Source organism: Panulirus ornatus, chromosome 73 (assembly GCF_036320965.1).
Source record: "Panulirus ornatus isolate Po-2019 chromosome 73, ASM3632096v1, whole genome shotgun sequence".
Classification (NCBI taxonomy): Eukaryota; Metazoa; Arthropoda; class Malacostraca; order Decapoda; family Palinuridae; genus Panulirus; species Panulirus ornatus.
In genome coordinates, this window is record NC_092296.1 from 15728161 (window position 1) to 15747321 (window position 19161).

The 19161-nt window shown below is 40.3% G+C and overlaps 1 protein-coding gene across 1 annotated transcript in view; it reads left to right on the top strand.

Annotated features, from left to right (window-relative positions):
• The window catches only part of LOC139748290 (uncharacterized), a 165844-nt gene that overhangs the window by 92914 nt on the left and 53769 nt on the right, over positions 1-19161 (top strand). Inside the window, exons 4-7 of the mRNA XM_071661277.1 lie at positions 89-229; positions 728-847; positions 4304-4356; positions 12939-13255. Of these exons, the coding sequence (XP_071517378.1) occupies positions 89-229; positions 728-847; positions 4304-4356; positions 12939-13255 (631 nt within the window). The remainder of the gene's footprint in view (positions 1-88; positions 230-727; positions 848-4303; positions 4357-12938; positions 13256-19161) is intronic.

The window sequence follows — 19161 nt, forward strand, 5'->3', positions numbered from 1 at the left end:
TACAAGAGAAGTGTAGATAAGATTTTTGTGTTAGTGTTTCCAAGAGAAGCTTGGGTATAATATATTAACACTTATTTTGCATTGATAGGATTTGGAGAACATGATCTTGCAACAGTTCTGCGAGAAAACTCTCTACCAATGTGAGCTAGGTAGAATGAAACAGTTGTGTGAGAAATTGGAGAGTACGCTAGAAAGCAATCGGAAGAAAACAGCTCAGTTTCATAAAGAGGTGAGACTGAAAATTGCAAAAGTATTGTTGTACAGAATACCTTTAAGTAATGTTATGAGATAATACATACATATATACACATGGTTTAGTTTATTTATTGAATTAAAAGTAGTTTTCATTCAGTACTGCCACTTATAAATTTGGTTATCAACACACAGTAATTGTTTTAACTTCCCTTTTTTTTTTCCCCATGGATACTTTTAGTGGAAATGTTTTAATGTAAATTGAATACAGTACTAAATTTTAGAAATATAGACAACAAAACCAACAAATCAAGAAAGTTTCTAATTTGTGTTGAGGCAATTTTTGATGCTTGTGGAATGTAGTGAAAAACATCATTCTTATTGGTTTATAGCACTTAAGTGAATATACTTAGTCTCTTATTTGCCTTGTCAGTGTTTGTTTCTCCAAATTCACAAATAGTTGTTTTGGGAGATTATTCAAGAGTGTACTTTTTGTAATTTTGTGATCCATGCACCCTTTTGGTTTATCCTGAAGATTGAAGATTTGAGAAAGGTGACCAATCGACTTAGTGCTGAGCATGCTGCCCGGAAAGGACAGTATGTAGCTCCAATAAGGATAAAGAGATCGGTTGGGATTCAGGCAGCTCCTCATATTGTAAGTATTCTTTGATTTCACTATGTTTAGATATTGTATTTGCAGTATAGAATGGTTTAGTTAGGATGACTTCAGTTTAAGAATGTGGGGTCAGTCTTGAACAGTACAGTACTTTGTATCTTCAGCACTCATTCTTAGGCTTTAGCATAGGAATTTCAATGTAGTATACTTTCCAATATTTTATGAACTTTTTTTTTTACAGGAAAGTCGTAATGGGTGTAGACATGGGGTTGCAAGTGTGGTGGAGGTTTTAAAGGTATTTTTTATTGGCTTGGGTTCCACTGGTGCATCACTCTGTAGAGGACTCCTGCAGTCCTATGAATTGGAGAAATGGGCCTCAAAAGAACTTCCAGAATCAACATATGATATCTGGACACACTATACTTCATTTAAAAAGAAAGAAAACCTTGGTGGTTGACCTGTGTTTCCTGTCTTCAATGTGACCTGTGCATTGTGGTGTGCAACAACATAGGTCCTCACTAACTGCCATTAGCAAGCAATCTTTTCTGCCCCCTTTCCCAGCCAACGACTTGTTTGTGATCTGCTACATGTTCATCTTCTGCAGCTTAACTGTATTCATTCCACTTGGGTTTGTCTGTGTCACTGTGTTAGGCTGGGCTGGTGGTCCCCCTTTTCATTTGTTTTGCTTATTTTGATAGTGGTTTTCAGGCTTTGTTTTGTGTGGTAGTTTTGTGCTGGTCTCTTCGAAGCATCCTCTTCTGCCCTTAGTTTCTTCTCTTCCTTTTTTCTTTCCTACCTGTCCTAATTTCTGTAGGTTCTGAGGATTTGTTACTGCTCGTTTGGTAGTGCCACCACATTGGGGACACAGACTGTGTGGCGATGACTGTTTCCTAACAGGGAAATGGTGTACTTTTCCTGAGTCTGACTAACCTCATGGGTTCTCTTCAACCAGAAGTAAAGAGTGCAAAGTTGGAATTAAAATGATATTGTACATTCTTGTAATTGCCTATGTATGTCGTGTTAGGTCATATATCAGTTTTTTACACCTTAGAGGCACTTTCTGTATGGGTCTTCAAGGTCCATATGAGTGTATATGTAACACTTAATGTCCATTTGTACTTGTTGGGTAGCTAAATAAAACCTGTATGTTGCTGTGGTTACTTGCAGGGTTTCATTTATGACCTATAAGAAGATAACAAGATTGAAGACAGCATCTCTTTGTTGGATTTATCTCTAACCTTTTTGGGTACAGTCTTGCCTCCCTCTTCCTCTTGTAAGGCAGTGTGGTACACAAGCAGACCCTAAGCCAATAAAGTTAGGGATTTGAAGGATTGAAAATTGTCTTTTTATTGGATGGATGGCATTAGTGTGTTGCATCTTCCCTTCCCATTTTTCTTTCCCATACCACTTAGCAAGCCCTGACCCGTGCTCTTGAATTTGGGATCCAATTGCTTGCTAATGGCAGTTAATGAGGATTGTGTTGTTGCTCACCTCAGTGTGCAGTTCACATTGAAAGCAGGAAATGTGGGGAATATAGTGTGCCTGGAGGTTGACTATCGTTTCCAATGTTCCTTTGAGGCCCATTTCTTTAATTTGGAGGGATAGAGAAACTCTACTGCATGATGTACTCTTCAACTAATCATTAAAAAGAGGATTTTCAGTCCTTTGTATCCCTAATTTTTGTGTACCTTGATAAAGTTGATGATGGAAAGAGTAAGGACGGCATCTTAAAATTAGGTAGCAGAGTGTGAAGAGAACCAGTGAGAAATGAGGATGAGAAGATATTTTGGTGATAAGGTAGAATGGACTGCTGAGATGATTTAAACTTATTCTATATTAGAAATGGGAATAGTGGCTATATATGAGTGATGTAGAAGGAAGGTGGCAAGGGGGGGAGTTTTTAGAGTTTAGAGGAAAAATAATGAAAAGAACAGTCAGAACTCAAAAATCCAAATCCAAAAGTTCTTGTAGCTCAAGAGTCTGTATTCCAAGCATATTATTTTTATACAAAAAGCTAAAATGTTGCAAAAACTAGAAAAAGGTGGTTGATCATGCAAATTCATAAACCTTATGGTATTAGAAATGAGTTTACCATATTAAGAAGCAACTTGACAAGATCTTGAAATTTTCCACTGGCCAAGTGTAAAGCATTGCTCAGAGCAAGGTTAGTAGAGCTTGATGGAATGTATATGTGCACTTAGAGTAGTGCAGAATCTGTAGAGGCTAAAGCCATGACATTTTTGAAAATTTTGTGAATGTGGGCCATCCTTAGGAATAGTCACTTGGGTTGTTATGCTAAAGTCATCTTGAAGTTCCAGCTGTACTTTGGCTTGGGCCATAATCATGCTGCTGTGCAGAGGAACATTGTCTTGTCTTGATTAAGATAATGGATTCTTAGTTATGTAATGCAGGTAATGCTTTTTGTTAGTTGAAATTATAAGTTAGGTTGAATATTAAATTTATCCCGTGGATGACTGCAAAAGGACACCAAGGATATATTTATAATCTTCAATTCTTTTCTTATTGACATGAGATGTATCAAGTTTAACTGTACACCTTTTATGGAGAATGATTTTGCAGAACAGGGCTTCTCAGTCATAACCCCACTAACTTTTCAAAGGGTAGGTTGTCCAGTTCCTTGAGAGTAGACTTTCTCTTCTGCTACCTTACCTACAGAATGAATTAAAGAAGGGCAGCCCCATTGTAACACTGTTTTTAGTGTAGAAATCTTTTTCAATTTGCATTGAATTTCAAGAATTTGGAGAAACATTTAGCAAGGATTCCCTGGAGGAGAGCAAGAATTGCAGTGAAGAAATGTAAAGGTATTATGTAAGACTTAGTAGACTGAAAGAAGGCAAATGTTGAATGTGTGAGAAGCTTATCAGGAGGATTACTTGCACTAGCATTCCTGTGTAAAGATAAATTTTCTGGGTATCAAAGCAAACACTGACAGGATAATGAGATTTAGAGCAGGTAACCTATTTTGTTTAAGCGTTTCAAATATGTCAGATAAAGATTGAAGTTGTAAGGAATATGATTGTTAAAGGTCATTAGATTGGAAGAAGAAATGATTTTGGAATGATTTGTGTGATGATCATAGAATTCACAGCACATTTCACCATAGAATAGGTGTAATTGACTTTACAAGAGGTGAATGGGTTCATTAATCATTTTATTATGGTCTGAGGGTATGTCAACACCTGATAACAGTCGCATGATTAATGACTCTTCATACTTGAGGTAAATTAGTGATTAGGGGATGGGAAGAAAGTCTGACTGACGAAACATAAATGCATGTGAAATATGAACACTGTGGAAGTATTTACTTACTTTGCTACACTAAACAGGAGCTGAATTACAAGGAATGCTTTAACATTTATATTCAGATTATCATAACTTAGAACTCTAGCTACAAATATTGGTATTACAGTTATGTATGTATAATTGTGTATTTTTTTATGATATACTGTTAATTCTCTAACATCTTCCTTACAGATTAACAAAGGCATCATGCATGCCAATGGGAATAGTGGCAAGAGAAATTTGTGGTAATAAAAAGAGTTTGGTTGAGAGAGCAGAAGAGGGTGTTTTGAAATGGTTTGGTCACATGGAGAGAATGAGTGAGGAAAGATTGACAACGAGGATATATGTGTCAGAGGTGGAGGGAACGAGGAGAAGTGGGAGGCCAAATTGGAGGTGGAAAGATGGAGTGAAAAAGATTTTGAGTGATCGTGGCCTCAACATGCAGGAGGGTGAAAGGCGTGCAAGGAATAGAGTGAACTGGAACGACGTGGTGTATCAGAGTCGATGTGCTGCATGTTTAGGCCCCAATCACTCAAAATCTTTTTCACTCCATCTCTCCACCTCCAATTTGGTCTCCCACTTGTTCCCTCCACCTCTGACACATATATCCTCTTGGCAATCTTTCCTCACTCATTCTATCCATGTGACCAAACCATTTCAAAACACCCTATTCTGCTCTCTCAACCACACTCTTTTTATTACCACACATTTCTCGTACCCTATTATTACTTACTCGATCAAACCGCCTCACACCACACATTGTCCTCAAACATCTCATTTCCAGCACATCCACTGTCCTCTGCACAACTCTATCTATACCCCATGCCTCGCAACCATATAACATTGTTGGAACCAATATTCCTTCAAAGATACCCAGTTCTGCTTTCCGAGATAACTATCTCGCCTTCTACACATTTTTTCAACACTCCCAGAACTTTCGCCCCCTCCCCCAACCTATGACTCGCTTCTGCTTCCATGGTTCCATCCGCTGCCAAAACCACTCCCAGATATCTAAAACACTTCACTTCCTTCAGTTTTTCTCCATTCAAACTTACCTCCTAATTGACTTGTCCCTCAACCCTATTATTTATTTATTTTCCTTTGTCGCTGTCTCCTGCGTTAGCGAGGTAGCGCAAGGAAACAGACGAAAGAATGGCCTAACCCACCCACATACACATGCATATATATACATGTTCACACACGCCAATATACATACCTATACATCTCAACGTATACATATATATACACACATATACATATATACACATGTACATAATTCATACTGTCTGCCTTTATTCATTCCCATCGCCACCCCGCCACACATGAAGTAAAAACCCCCTCCCCCCTCGTGTGCAAGGTAGCGCTAGGAAAAAACAATAAGGCCACATTCGTTCACACTCAGTCTCTAGCTGTCATGTAATAATGCACCGAAACCACAGCTCCCTTTCCACATCCAAGCCCCACAGAACTTTCCATGGTTTACCCCAGATGTTTCACATGTCGTGGTTCAATCCATTGACAGCACGTCGACCCCCGTATACTACATCGTTCCTATTCACTCTGTTCCTTGCATGCCTTTCACCTTCCTGCATGTTCAGGCCCCGATCATTCAAAATCTTTTTCACTCCATCTTTCCACCTCCAGTTTGGTCTCCCACTTCTCCTCGTTTCCTCCACCTCTGACACATATATCCTCTTTGTCAATCTTTCCTCACTCATTCTCTCCATGTGACCAAACCATTTCAAAACACCCTCTTCGGTTCTCACAATCACACTCTTTTTATTACCACACATTTCTCTTACCCTATTATTACTTACTCGATCAAACCACCTCACACCACATATTGTCCTCAAACATCTCATTTCCAGCACATCCACCCTCCTCCTCACAACTCTATCTATAGCCCATGCCTTGCAACCATATAACATTGTTGGAACCACTGTTCCTTCAAACATACCCTTTTTTGATTTCCAAGATAATGTTCTCAACTTCCACACATTCTTCAACGCTGCCAGAACTTTTGCCCCCTCCCCCACCCTATGATTCACTTCCACTTCCACGGTTCCATCCGCTGCCAAATCCACTCCCAGATATCTAAAGCACTTCACTTCCTCCAGTTTTTCTCCATTCAAACTTACCTTCCAATTGACTTGTCCCTCAACCCTACTGTACCTAATAACCTTGTTCTTATTCATATTTATTCTCAGCTTTCTTCTTTCACATGCTTTACCAAACTCAGTCACCAGCTTCTGCAGTTTCTCACATGAATCAGCCACCAGCACTTTATCATCAGCGAACAACTGATTTCCCAAGCTCTCTCATCCACAAGACTGCATACTTACCCCTTTTTCCAAAACTCTTGCATTTACCTCCCTAACAACCCCATCCATAAACAAATTAAACAACCATGGAGACATCACACATCCCTGCCGCAAACTTACATTCACAGAGAACCAATCACTTTCCTCTTTTCCTACACGTACACATGCTTTACATCCCCGATAAAAACTTTTCACTGCTTCTAACAACTTGCCTCCCACACCATATATTCTTAATACCTTCCACAGAGCATCTCTATCACCTCTATCATATGCCTTCTCCAGATCCATAAATACTACATATAAATCCATTTGCTTTTCTAAGTATTTCTCACATATATTCTTCAAAGCAAACACCTGATTCACACATCCTCTACCACTTCTGAAACCACACTTCTCTTCCCCCATCTGATGCTCTGTACCAGCCTTCACCCTCTCAATCAATACCCTCCCATATCATTTTCCAGGAATACTCGACAAACTTATACCTCTGTAATTTGAACACTCACTTTCATCCCCTTTGCCTTTGTACAGTGGCACTATGCAAGCATTCTGCCAAGCCTCAGGCACCTCACCATGAGTCATGCATACATGGAATAACCTTGCCGGCTTTCATCTTCCGCAAACCTTTTACTACCTCTTCTCTGTTTACCAAATCATTTTCCCTAACCCTCTCACTTTGCACACCACATTGACCAAAACACCCTATATCTGCCACTCTATCATCAAACATATTCAACAAACCTTCAAAATACTCACTCCAGCTCCTTTTCACATCACCACTACTTGATATCACCTCCCCATTTGCCCCTTCACTGAAGTTCCCATTGATTCCCATTGATTTCCTCAAACATACTACCTATCTCCTTTTTTCTCCTCTTGGTTACATCCACACACATTAAGACACCCCAATCTGAGCCATTGAGGAGGATGAGCACTCCCCGCGTAACTCCTTCAGTTTCCCCTGTTAGAAAGTTAAAATAAAAGGAGGGGAGGATTTGCAGCCCCCCCGCTTCCGTCCTCTTTAGTTGCCTTCTATGACACGTGATGACCTAATAGCCTTGCTCTTATTCACATTCACTCTCAGCTTTCTTCTTTCACACACTTTACCAAACTCAGTCACTAGCTCCTGCAGTTTCTCACAAATTAAACAACCATGGAGACATCGCACACCCCTGCCGTAAACCAACATTCACTGAGAACCAATCACTTTCCTACTCGTACACATGCCTTACATCCTTGAAAAAAACTTTTCACTGCTTCTAACAACTTACCTCCCACACCATATATTCTTAATACCTTCCACAGAGCATCTCTATCGACTCTATCATATGTCTTCTCCAGATCCATAAATGCTACATACAAATCCATTTGCTTTTTAAGTATTTCTCACATACATTCTTCAAAGCAAACACCTGATCCGCACATCCTCTACCACTTCTGAAACCACACAGCTCTTCCCCAATCTGATGCTTTGTACATTCCTTCCCCCTCTCAATCAATACCATCCCATATAATATCCCAGGAATACTCAACAAACTTATACCTCTGTAATTTGAGCACTCACCTTTATCCTCTTTGCCTTTGTACAGTGGCACTATGCAAGCACTATTCCGCCAATCCTCGGGCACCTCACCATGAGTCAAACATGCATTAAATAACCTTACCAACCAGTCAACAACACAATTACCCCCCCCCCCCCTTTTTTTTTTTTTATAAATTCCAATGCAATACCATCCAAACCCGATGCCTTGCTGGCCTTCATCTTCCACAAAGCTTTTACTACCTCTTCTCTGTTTACCAAATCATTTTCCCTAACCCTCTCACTTTGCACACCATTGACCAAAACTCCATATATCTGCCACTCTATCATCAAACACATTCAACAAACCTTCAAAATACTCACTCCATCTCCTCACATCACCACTACTTGTTATCACCTCCTCATTAGCCCCCTTCACTGATGTTCTCATTTGTTCCCTTGCCTTATGCACTTTATTTACCTCCCTCCAAAACATCTTTTTATTCTCCTTAAAATATAATGTGTACTCTCTCACCCCAACTCTCATTTGCCCTCTTTTTTTGCCTCTTGCACCTTTCTCTTGACCTCCTGTCTCTTTCTTTTATACATCTCCCAGTCATTTGCATTATTTCCCTGCAAAAATCCTCCAAATGCCTTTCTCTTCTCTCTCACTAATAATCTTACTTCTTCATCCCAACATTCACTACCCTTTCTAATCTGCCCACCTCCCATGCTTCTCATGCCACAAGCATCTTTTGCACAAGCCATCACTGCTTCCCTAAATACATCCCATTCATCCCCTACTCCCCTTACGTCCTTTGTTCTCACCTTTTTCCATTCTGTACTCCGTCTCTCCTGGTACTTCCTCACACAAGTCTCCTTCCCAAGCTCACTTACTCTCACCACTCTTTTCACCCCAACATTCTCTCCTCTTTTTTGAAAACCTCTACAAATGTTTGCCTTGTGCCTGCTACCCAGATTTTCTGCTTTTGTTTCCTTTGTTACAAATCCTTGAAAAGGTAAACCTTTTTTGTGGTCACGCATACTTATTATTCAGTCCAGGCATTTAATGACATCGAAAGTATCGTTTGAATATCTTCTTATATTTGAAGCATAGCATTAGGGTAAATGGACAGTTAGAGATATTTGGGAATGAATCTATATGAGGATAGGGGAGAAAGAATACTTCCCACGCATTCCTCATGTTTCGTAGAAGGGGACGGGAGCGGGGGGCTGGAAACCCTCCCCTCCTTTTATTTTAACTTCTAACAGGAGAAAGAGAAGAAGGAGCCACACGAGGAGTGCTCATCCTCCTCAAAGGCTCAGATTGGGGTGCCTAAATGTGTGTGGATGTAACCAAGAGGAGAAAAAAGGAGAGATAGGTATTATGTTTGAGGAAAGGAACCCGGACGTTTTGGCTCTTAAGTGAAACGAAGCTCTAGGGTAAAGTGGCAAATTGGTTTTGGGAATGTCTTGGGAGTAAAGTCAGGGGTTAGTGAGAGGACAAGAGCAAGGGAAGGAGTAGCACTACTCCTGAAACAGGAGTGGTGGGAGTATGTGATAGAGTGTAAGAAAGTAAACTCTAGATTGATATGGGTAAAACTGAAAGTGGATGGAAAGAGATGGGTGATTATTGGTGCATATGCACCTGGCCATGAGAAGAAAGATCCTGAGAGGCAAGTGTTTTGGGAGCAGCTGAGTTAGTGTGTCATAGTTTTGATGCACAAGACCGGGTTATATTGATGGGTGATTTGAATGCAAAGATGAGTAATGTGGCAGTTGAGGGAATAATTGGTGTACATGGGGTGTTCAGTGTTGTTAATGGAAATGGTGAAGAGCTTGTAGATTTATGTGCTGAAAAAGGACTGTTGATGGGGAATACCTGGTTTAAAAAAGAGATATACGTAAATATACATATGTGAGTAGGAGAGATGGCCAGAGAGCGTTATTGGATTAAGTGTTAATTGATAGGTGCGCGAGAGAGACTTCTGGATGTAAATGTGCTGAGAGGTGAAACTGGAGGGATGTCTGATCATTATCTTGTAGAGACAAAGGTGAAGATTTGTAGAGGTTTTCAGAAAAGAAGAGAGAATGTTGGGGTGAAGACAGTGGTGAGAGTAAGTGAGCTTGGGAAGGAAACTTGTGTGAGGAAGTACCAGGAGAGACTGAGTACAGAATGGAAAAAGGTGAGAACAAAGGATGTAAGGGGAGTGGGGGAGGAATGGGATGTATTTAGGGAAGCAATGATGGCTTGCGCAAAAGATGCTTGTGGCATGAGAAGCATGGGAGGTGGGTTGATTAGAAAGGGTAGTGAGTGGTGGGATGAAGAAGTAAGATTATTAGTGAAAGAGAAGAGAGAGGCATTTGGACGATTTTTGCAGGGAAAAAATGCAATTGAGTGGGATATGTATAAAAGAAAGAGACAGGAGGTCAAGAGAAAGGTGCAAAAGGTGAAAAAGAGGGCAAATGAGAGTTGGGGTAAGAGAGTATCATTAAATTTTAGGGAGAATAAAAAGATGTTTTGGAAGGAGGTAAATAAAGTGCGTAAGACAAGGGAACAAATGGGAACTTCAGTGAAGGGGGCTGATGGGGAGGTGATAACAAGTAGTGGTGATGTGAGAAGGAGATGGAGTGAGTATTTTGAAGGTTTGTTGAATGTGTTTGATGATAGAGTGGCAGATATAGGGTGTTTTGGTCGAGGTGGTGGTGCTAAGTGAGAGGGTTAGGGAAAATGATTCGGTAAACTGAGAAGAGGTAGTAAAAGCTTTGCGGAAGATGAAAGCCGGCAAGGCAGAGGGTTTGGGTGGTATTGCTGTGGAATTTATTAAAAAAGGGGGTGACTGTATTGTTGACTGGTTGGTAAGGTTATTCAATGTATATATGACTCATGGTGAGGTGCCTGAGGATTGGCAGAATGCTTGCATAGTGCCATTGTACAAAGGCAAAGGGGATAAAAGTGAGTGCTCAAATTACAGAGGTATAAGTTTGCTGAATATTCCTGTGAAATTATATGGGAGGGTATTGATTGAGAGGGTGAAGGTATGTACAGAGCATCATATTGGGGAAGAGCAGTGTGGTTTCAGAAGTGGTTGAGGATGTGTGGATCAGGTGTTTGCTTTGAAGAATGTATGTGAGAAATACTTAGAAAAGCAAATGGATTTGTATGTAGCATTTATGGATCTGGAGAAGACATATGATAGAGTTGATAGAGATGCTCTGTGGAAGGTATTAAGAATATATGGTGTGGGAGGCAAGTTGTTAGAAGCAGTGAAAAGTTTTTATCGAGGATGTAAGGCATGTGTACGTATAGGAAGAGAGGAAAGTGATTGGTTCTCAGTGAATGTTGGTTTGCGACAGGGGTGTGTGATGTCTCCATGGTTGTTTAATTTGTTTATGGATGGGGCTGTTAGGGAGGTGAATGCAAGAGTTTTGGAAAGAGGGGCAAGTATGCAGTCTGTTGTGGATGGGAGAGCTTGGGAAGTGAGTCAGTTGTTGTTCGCTGATGATACAGCGCTAGTGGCTGATTCATGTGAGAAACTGCAAAAGCTGATGACTGAGTTTGGTAAAGTGTGTGAGAGAAGAAAGCTGAGAGTAAATGTGAATAAGATCAGGGTTATTAGGTAAAGTAGGGTTGATGGAAAAGTCAACTGGGATATAAGTTTGAATGGAGAAAAACTAGAGGAAGTAAAGTGTTTTAGATATCTAGGAGTGGATTTGGCAGCAGATGGAACCATGGAAGCGGAAGTGAATCATAGGGTGGGGGAGGGGGTGAAACTTCTGGCAGCGTTGAAGAATGTGTGGAAGGTGAGAACATTATCTCAGAAAGCAAAAATGGTTATGTTAGAAGGAATAGTGGTTCCAACAATGTTATATGGTTGTGAGGTGTGGGCTATGGATAGAGTTGTGCGGAGGAGGGTGGATGTGCTGGAAATGAGATGTTTGAGGACAATATGTGGTGTGAGGTGGTTTGATCGAGTAAGTAATAATAGTGTAAGAGAGATGTTTGGTAATAAAAAGAGTGTGGTTGAGAGAGCAGAGGAGGGTGTTTTGAAATGGTTTGGTCACATGGAGAGAATGAGTGAGGTAAGATTGACCAAGATGATATGTGTGTCAGTGGTGGAGGGAACGAGGAGAAGTGGGAGACCAAATTGGAGGTGGAAAGATGGAGTGAAAAAGATTCTGAGTGATCGGGGCCTGAACATGCAGGAGGGTGAAAGGCGTGCAAGGAATAGAGTGAACTGGAATGATGTGGTATACTGGGGTCGACGTGCTGTCAATGGATTAAAGCAGGGCATGTGAAGCGTCTTGGGTAAACCATGGAAAGTTGTGTGGGGCCTGGATTTGGAAAGGGAGCTGTGGTTTTGGTGCATTATTACATGACAGCTAGAGACTTAGTGTGAACAAATGTGGCCTTTGTTGTCTTTTCCTAGTGCTACCTCGCACACATTAGGGGGGAGGGGGTTGTTATTTCATGTGTGGTGAGGTGGCGATGGGGATGAATAAAGGCAGACAGTATGAATTATGTACATGTTTATTTATGTATATGTGTGTGTGTATATATATATGTATACGTTGAGATGTATAGGTACATATATTTGCGTGTGTGGACGTGAATGTATATACATGTGTATGTGGGTGGGTTGGGCTATTCTTTCGTCTGTTTCCTTATGCTACCTCGCTAACGCAGGAGACAGTGACAAAGCAAAATAAATAAATAAAGAATACATCTGTTTTACTCTTCTCTTCTTCTCATTGTAGTAAGGGAGAATTTTCCATCTCTCTCTTTGACTTTTCATGAATTTTCCTCAGTTGGGTAATTAGCCAGTTTTTTCGAACAGTAGTAGCTTATAAAGATTTTGACTTGATTTTGTGTGGATCCACTTTTATTCAAGATATTTATTTATTCTCATTTGACTTATATTTCCTTTGTCATTGATTATTTAATATTTTAGAACAGCTTTGTATTTTAGTTTTAACATCATTCTGTTTTTTATTTAACATTTTTTTTTATATTTAACAAAATCATGGATCTGTCAATCCTACATGCCCCTTTTGTTTACCAGATGATTCCGACCACCAATGGCAACCAGAACCTGATCACCACTGGAACAGTGGGAATTTTAGCTACCTCCCAACCTGGTGTTGGCCGGCCCCAGGCAGTTGGTAATGTTGCTGGTGCTGCTTCGCTTCCTGCCATGGCCGCCTCTGCATCTGGCCTTGGTACAGTTAGAGCAGCTGCTGGGCAGATGCTGATGATGACACCTACAGGCTCAATGCAGGCACTTCCTCGGGCTTCTAACACAGGTGGGGACATCATCAGTTATTTAATCAGAATTTTCTTATTGTTTTTGAAGAATCTTGTTCAAAATTGCTGAATACTAAGGTTAGATGAAGTATACTGTAGGCAGAAGAATGAAATTCTTTGAAAATATCATTAACCCAATAGATTTATTTAAATTTATATCTTGATTCCTAAAGTGTGCTGATATGGCAGAAACACATAGGTTGTTACATTAGGCAATAGTAGTCAGTTGGAACATTAGGCAAAAGCTTTTGAAAACGCCATATTTGAATTGCCCTATAGGCAGAAGCCCTCTGAAAATACTGCTTTAGAGTTACCCTCTTAGTAGGAGCCTCTGAAAACAGCACTCTATACCTCAGAATTACCCTCTGCCAGTGGCCAGTTAAGGGTGAGGCACTAAATGCTATTAACCATCTCTGGAGCTCACAGTTATGGAGAGACTCTTGCCGTCAACCCCCCTTTGAGGAAGTTCCTGAAGGGAACTGGTGTCAGAGATAGATAAGTAGGAAGATAGATAGCTGATATGGCTTGGACATACAGGGAGGATTAGTGAAGAAAGAGTGATGAAGACAAACTATGTGTCAAAAGGGAGATGGGAAGCCCAACAAGGAGATGGAGGAATTGAATGAGAGAGACTGAGATATTAGGGCCTTAATGCTCAGGAGAGTGAGACAGGCATAGAGTTAGATTGAATTTGATCATTGTGTTATATAGATGGTGAAGTACTGTCAGTGGGTTTGAACTTGGACATATGAAGCACTCAAGATAAACCATGAAATATCCAGTAGGGCTTGGGTGTGGATGATAGGCTCGCTTACTTTAAATTATATGACAGCTAGAAAGTGGATGTGTGCAAGTGAATGTCATTTGTCTCTTCATGATGTTTCCTTGCTAAGGCATAAAAACGAATCTGAGATGATATAACCAACTGCATTTTTGTGGTTTCAACTGATATCTTGTGGACCCATAGTATAGCCTTTGCATTGATGAATGTTATAATTCATTTTTCACCTTTTAATGGAACCACTAGAACATCAGTGAAAGCACTTTCTTACAGTGAGTCAGGACACTATTTTATTCCTTTAGTCACTGATTTCTGTAAGGCCAGCTGATGGTCATTCATAGGGACCGAACAACCATATTGCAACTCACCCACACTTTGGAGATCATTGGGTTACAGTTTGTTCACATTTTTTCACACTCAGTGCAGCAAGCTTTCGAATTTTGCTCCAACTATTTTCTTGGTCTTTTAATAATCTCTGATTATTAAAAGACCAAGAAAATAATTGGAGCCAAAGTAAATGTGCAAAAAAGGAAATGAAGATTTAAGAAAGTTTCTCATGGAAATAAAGAGGTTTTCGAAGGAAAAGCTGAAGATCCTTGAAAATAAGGATTAGTAGATAGCAAGGAGTGGAGATTGTAAAGGTGAAAAGGTGAGGGCAAATGGATTAAAAGAAAGGAGATAAGAAAATTAGGTAGAACGAGCAAGAGTTTACAGTATACAGATGCTCCCTGACTTCAGATTTTTTTACTTTATGATGGTGCAATAAAGTCAATAGAAACTGTACTTTGAATTTTGAATTCTGATCTTTTCCTGGGCTAGCAGTATGTGGTTGATACTCTCTCATGATGCTGTGCAGCGGCAGCGAGCTGCATCTTCCAGTCAGCTGCATGATCATGGGTGTAAGCAACTGTTACTCAACAGTGTACTGTGTTGCCAGCATTTTTTTATTGTGTTTTGTGTATTTGCATCCCATCATGTTTACAAGATGCCCATCTTTGTTTCCTGCCTCTCTTGAGAAAAGGAAGGCAGTTACTCTTGAGATGTAATTAAAGATAATTGTTTGGCATGAAGGCAGGAAGCCAGTAATGGCCATCGTACGTGAGTTAGGACTTTTGCAGTCAACGAGCTCGACCATCTTGAAGGATAATAAATGAAACAATGATGCATTGAAGTCTTCAGCAGCGGTTAAATCCATGTTATCATGAAGAAGAGAGCTGGGCCAATTGATGATACGAAAAAATTGCTTGTAACATGGATGGAGGACCAGATACAGGAGCACATGCCACTTAACCTATTGACAATCCAGGCTAAGGCAAGAAGTCTTTACAATACGCTTAAACGATGTGCTGATGAACCTACTTATTTACAGCAAGTCATGGGTGGTTTCAACGCTTCAAAAGGTGTCATGGTTTTCAAGTGTAAAAATTAGAGGTGAGGTTGCAATTTCCGATACTGAAGGTGCCAAAGCTTTTAAGGAAGATCTACATAGGATAATTTGGGATGAGAAATGTAAGTGATCTGAGAAGGTTTAAGGTAGGCTAGACTAAGCTATGATGTTTGGTAGGTTAGATATACAGTATTAAATAATTTAAATGTTTTTTTTATATTTTAAACTTACAATGGGTTTATTGGAACATAAATAAAGTGAAGGGGGCTAATGGGAGGTGATAACAAGTAGTGGTGATGTGAGAAGGAGATGGAGTGAGTATTTTGAAGGTTTGTTGAATGTGTTTGATGATAGAGTGGCAGATATAGGGTGTTTTGGTCGAGGTGGTGTGCAAAGTGAGAGGGTTAGGGAAAATGATTTGGTAAACAGAAAAGAGGTAATAAAAGCTTTGCGGAAGATGAAAGCCGGCAAGGCAGCAGGTTAGGATGGTATTGCAGTGGAATTAATTAAAAAAGGGATTGACTGTACTGTTGACTGGTTGGTAAGGTTATTTAATGTATGTATGACTCATGGTGAGGTACCTGAGAATTGGCAGAATGCTTGCATAGTGCCATTGTACAAAGGCAAAGGGGATAAGAGTGAGTGCTCAAATTACAAAGGTATAAGTTTGTTTAGTATTCCTGGTAAATTATATGGGAGGGTATTGATTGAGAGGGTGAAGGCATGTACAGAGCATCAGATTGGGGAAGAGCAGTGTGGTTTCAGAAGTGGTAGAGGATGTATGGATCAGGTGTTTACTTTGAAGAATGTATGTGAGAAATACTTAGAAAAGCAGATGGATTTGTATGTAGTATTTATGGATCTGGAGAAGGCGTATGATAGAGTTGATAGAGGTGCTCTGTGGAAGGTATTAAGAATATATGGTGTGGGAGGCAAGTTGTTAGAAGCAGTGAAAAGTTTTTATCAAGGAAGTAAGGCATGTGTACGTGTAGGAAGAGAGGAAAGTGATTGGTTCTCAGTGAATGTAGGTTTGCGGCAGGGGTGTGTGATGTCTCCATGGTTGTTTAATTTGTTTATGGATGGGGTTTTTGGGGGGTGAATGCAAGAGTTTTGGAAAGAGGGGCAAGTATGCAGTCTGTTGTGGATGAGAGAGCTTGGAAAGTGAGTCAGTTGTTCGCTGATGATACAGCGCTGGTGGCTGATTCATGTGAGAAACTGCAGAAGCTGGTGACTGAGTTTGGTAAAGTGTGTGTGAAAAAAGAAAGTTAAGAGTAAATGTGAATAAGATCAAGGTTATTAGGTAAAATAGGGTTGAAGGTCAAGTCAGTTGGGAGGTAAGTTTGAATGGAGAAAAACTGGAGGAAGTGAAGTGTTTTAGATATATGGAGTGGATTTAGCAGTGGATGGAACCATGTAAGCGGATGGGAATCATTGGGGGGGGGGGGGGGGGGGATTCTGGGAGCGTTGAAGAATGTGTGGAAGTCAAGAACATTATCTCAGAAAGCAAAAATGGGTATGTTTGAAGGACTAGTGGTTCCAACAATGTTGTATGGTTGCGAGGCGTGGGCTATGGATAGAGTTGTGCGCAGGAGGGTGGATGTGCTGGAAATGAGATGTTTGAGGACAATGTGTGGTGTGAGGTGGTTTGATCGAGTAAGTAATAATAGGGTAAGAGAGATGTGTGGTAATAAAAAGAGTGTGGTTGAGAGAGCAGAAGAGGGTGTTTTGAAATGGTTTGGTCACATGGAGAGAATGAGTGAGGAAAGATTGACCAAGAGGATATATATGTCAGAGGTGGAGGGAACGAGGAGAAGTGGGAGACCAAATTGGAGGTGGAAAGATGGAGTGAAAAAGATTTTGAGTGATCGGGGCCTGAACATGCAGGAGGGTGAAAGGCGTGTAAGGAATAGAGTGAACTGGAACGATGTGGTATACCGGGGTCGACGTGCTGTCAAATGGAGCCTTGAAAAATGTGTGGAAGTTGAGAACATTATCTCGGAAAGCAAAAATGGGTATGTTTGAAGGAATAGTGGTTCCAACAATGTTGTATGGTTGCGAGGTATGGGCTATGGATAGAGTTGTGCGCAGGAGGGTGGATGTGCTGGAAATGAGATGTTTGAGGACAATATGTGGTGTGAGGTGGTTTGATCGAGTAAGTAATAATAGGGTAAGAGAGATGTGTGGTAATAAAAAGAGTGTGGTTGAGAGAGCAGAAGAGGGTGTTTTGAAATGGTTTGGTCACATGGAGAGAATGAGTGAGGAAAGATTGAACAATAGGATATATATGTCAGAGGTGGAGGGAACGAGGAGAAGTGGGAGACCAAATTAGAGGTGGAAAGATGGAGTGAAAAAGATTTTGAGTGATCGGGGCCTGAACATGCAGGAGGGTGAAAGGCGTGCAAGGAATAGAGTGAATTGGAACGATGTGGTATACCGGGGTCGACGTGCTGTCAAAGGATTGAACAAGGGCATGTGAAGCGTCTGGGGTAAACCATGGAAAGTTGTGTGGGGCCTGGATGTGGAAAACGAGCTGTGGTTTCGGTGCATTATTACATGACAGCTAGAGACTGAGTGTGAACGAATGTGTCCTTTGTTGTCTTTTCCTAGCGCTACCTCGCACACATAAGGGGGTGGTGTTGTTATTCCATGTGTGGCGGGGTGGCGATGGGAATGAGTAAAGGCAGACAGTATGAATTATGTACATGGGTGTATATGTATATGTTTGTGTGTTTGTGTGTGTGTATATATATGTATACATTGAGATGTATAGGTATGTATATTTGCGTGTGTGGATGTGTATGTATATACATGTGTATTTAGGTGGGTTGGGCCATTCTTTCGTCTGTTTCCTTGTGCTACCTCGCTAACGCAGGAGACAGCGACAAAGCAAAATAAATAAATAAAATAACCCCAATGTAAGTTGGGGAGCACCTTAAAATAACCCCAATGTAAGTTGGGGAGCACCTGTAGTAAGGAGCCTTTTGGGGAAGTAGGGAAGTAATTTCAGAAAAGTGGTGTGTAAAGGGCGAGAAAGTACTAAATGATATACTTTTGTTAAGCGATGAAGTATGTATGAGCAGTTAGGTGTAGAGGTGATGAAAAGAGTATTAACACTGGAAAAAGAACAGAAAAGCTGGGGATATAGATGGAATGGTGAGTGAGATTGTGAAGAATGGAGGTGAAACTATTGCTGGATGAATTTAGACATGTTTAGAAACTTGGGGAGTGGTTGTTTTCTTGGTGGATGGAGAAAGGCAGTAGTTGCCCTGCTGTTTAAAGATAGAGAAGTAAAACTGAACTGTAAATATTAAAAGGAATTTCTTTTAGCTTACATGGAAATGTCCATGGTAGGAGTGTGATTGTTTTAAAAAGTATTAAACCCCTTGTTACTGAGGAACAAGGTGGGTTTAGAAGGGGAAGAACATATGTAGCCTAAATTTTATGTATCTTTCATTGATTGAGGAATAATACATGACCAAGTAAATGGAAAACTTCTCAGGAATGTTTTAACTCTATGATAGGCATGAAAGACTTTGATTGATGTTCAAAGCTTTATAATGGGAGTAATGTGAGAATGAATAGTTGTTTGAGTGGCTTGAAATTGATGTGGGAGTTCTCTGAGGTTCTTTAATATTGATATGATTCTTAAATCATAATGGATGGGGCATTACATTACATGAAGATACTGAGAATGAATATGAATAAAGAGATAGGGTATTGAAGTGTAATATATGTTT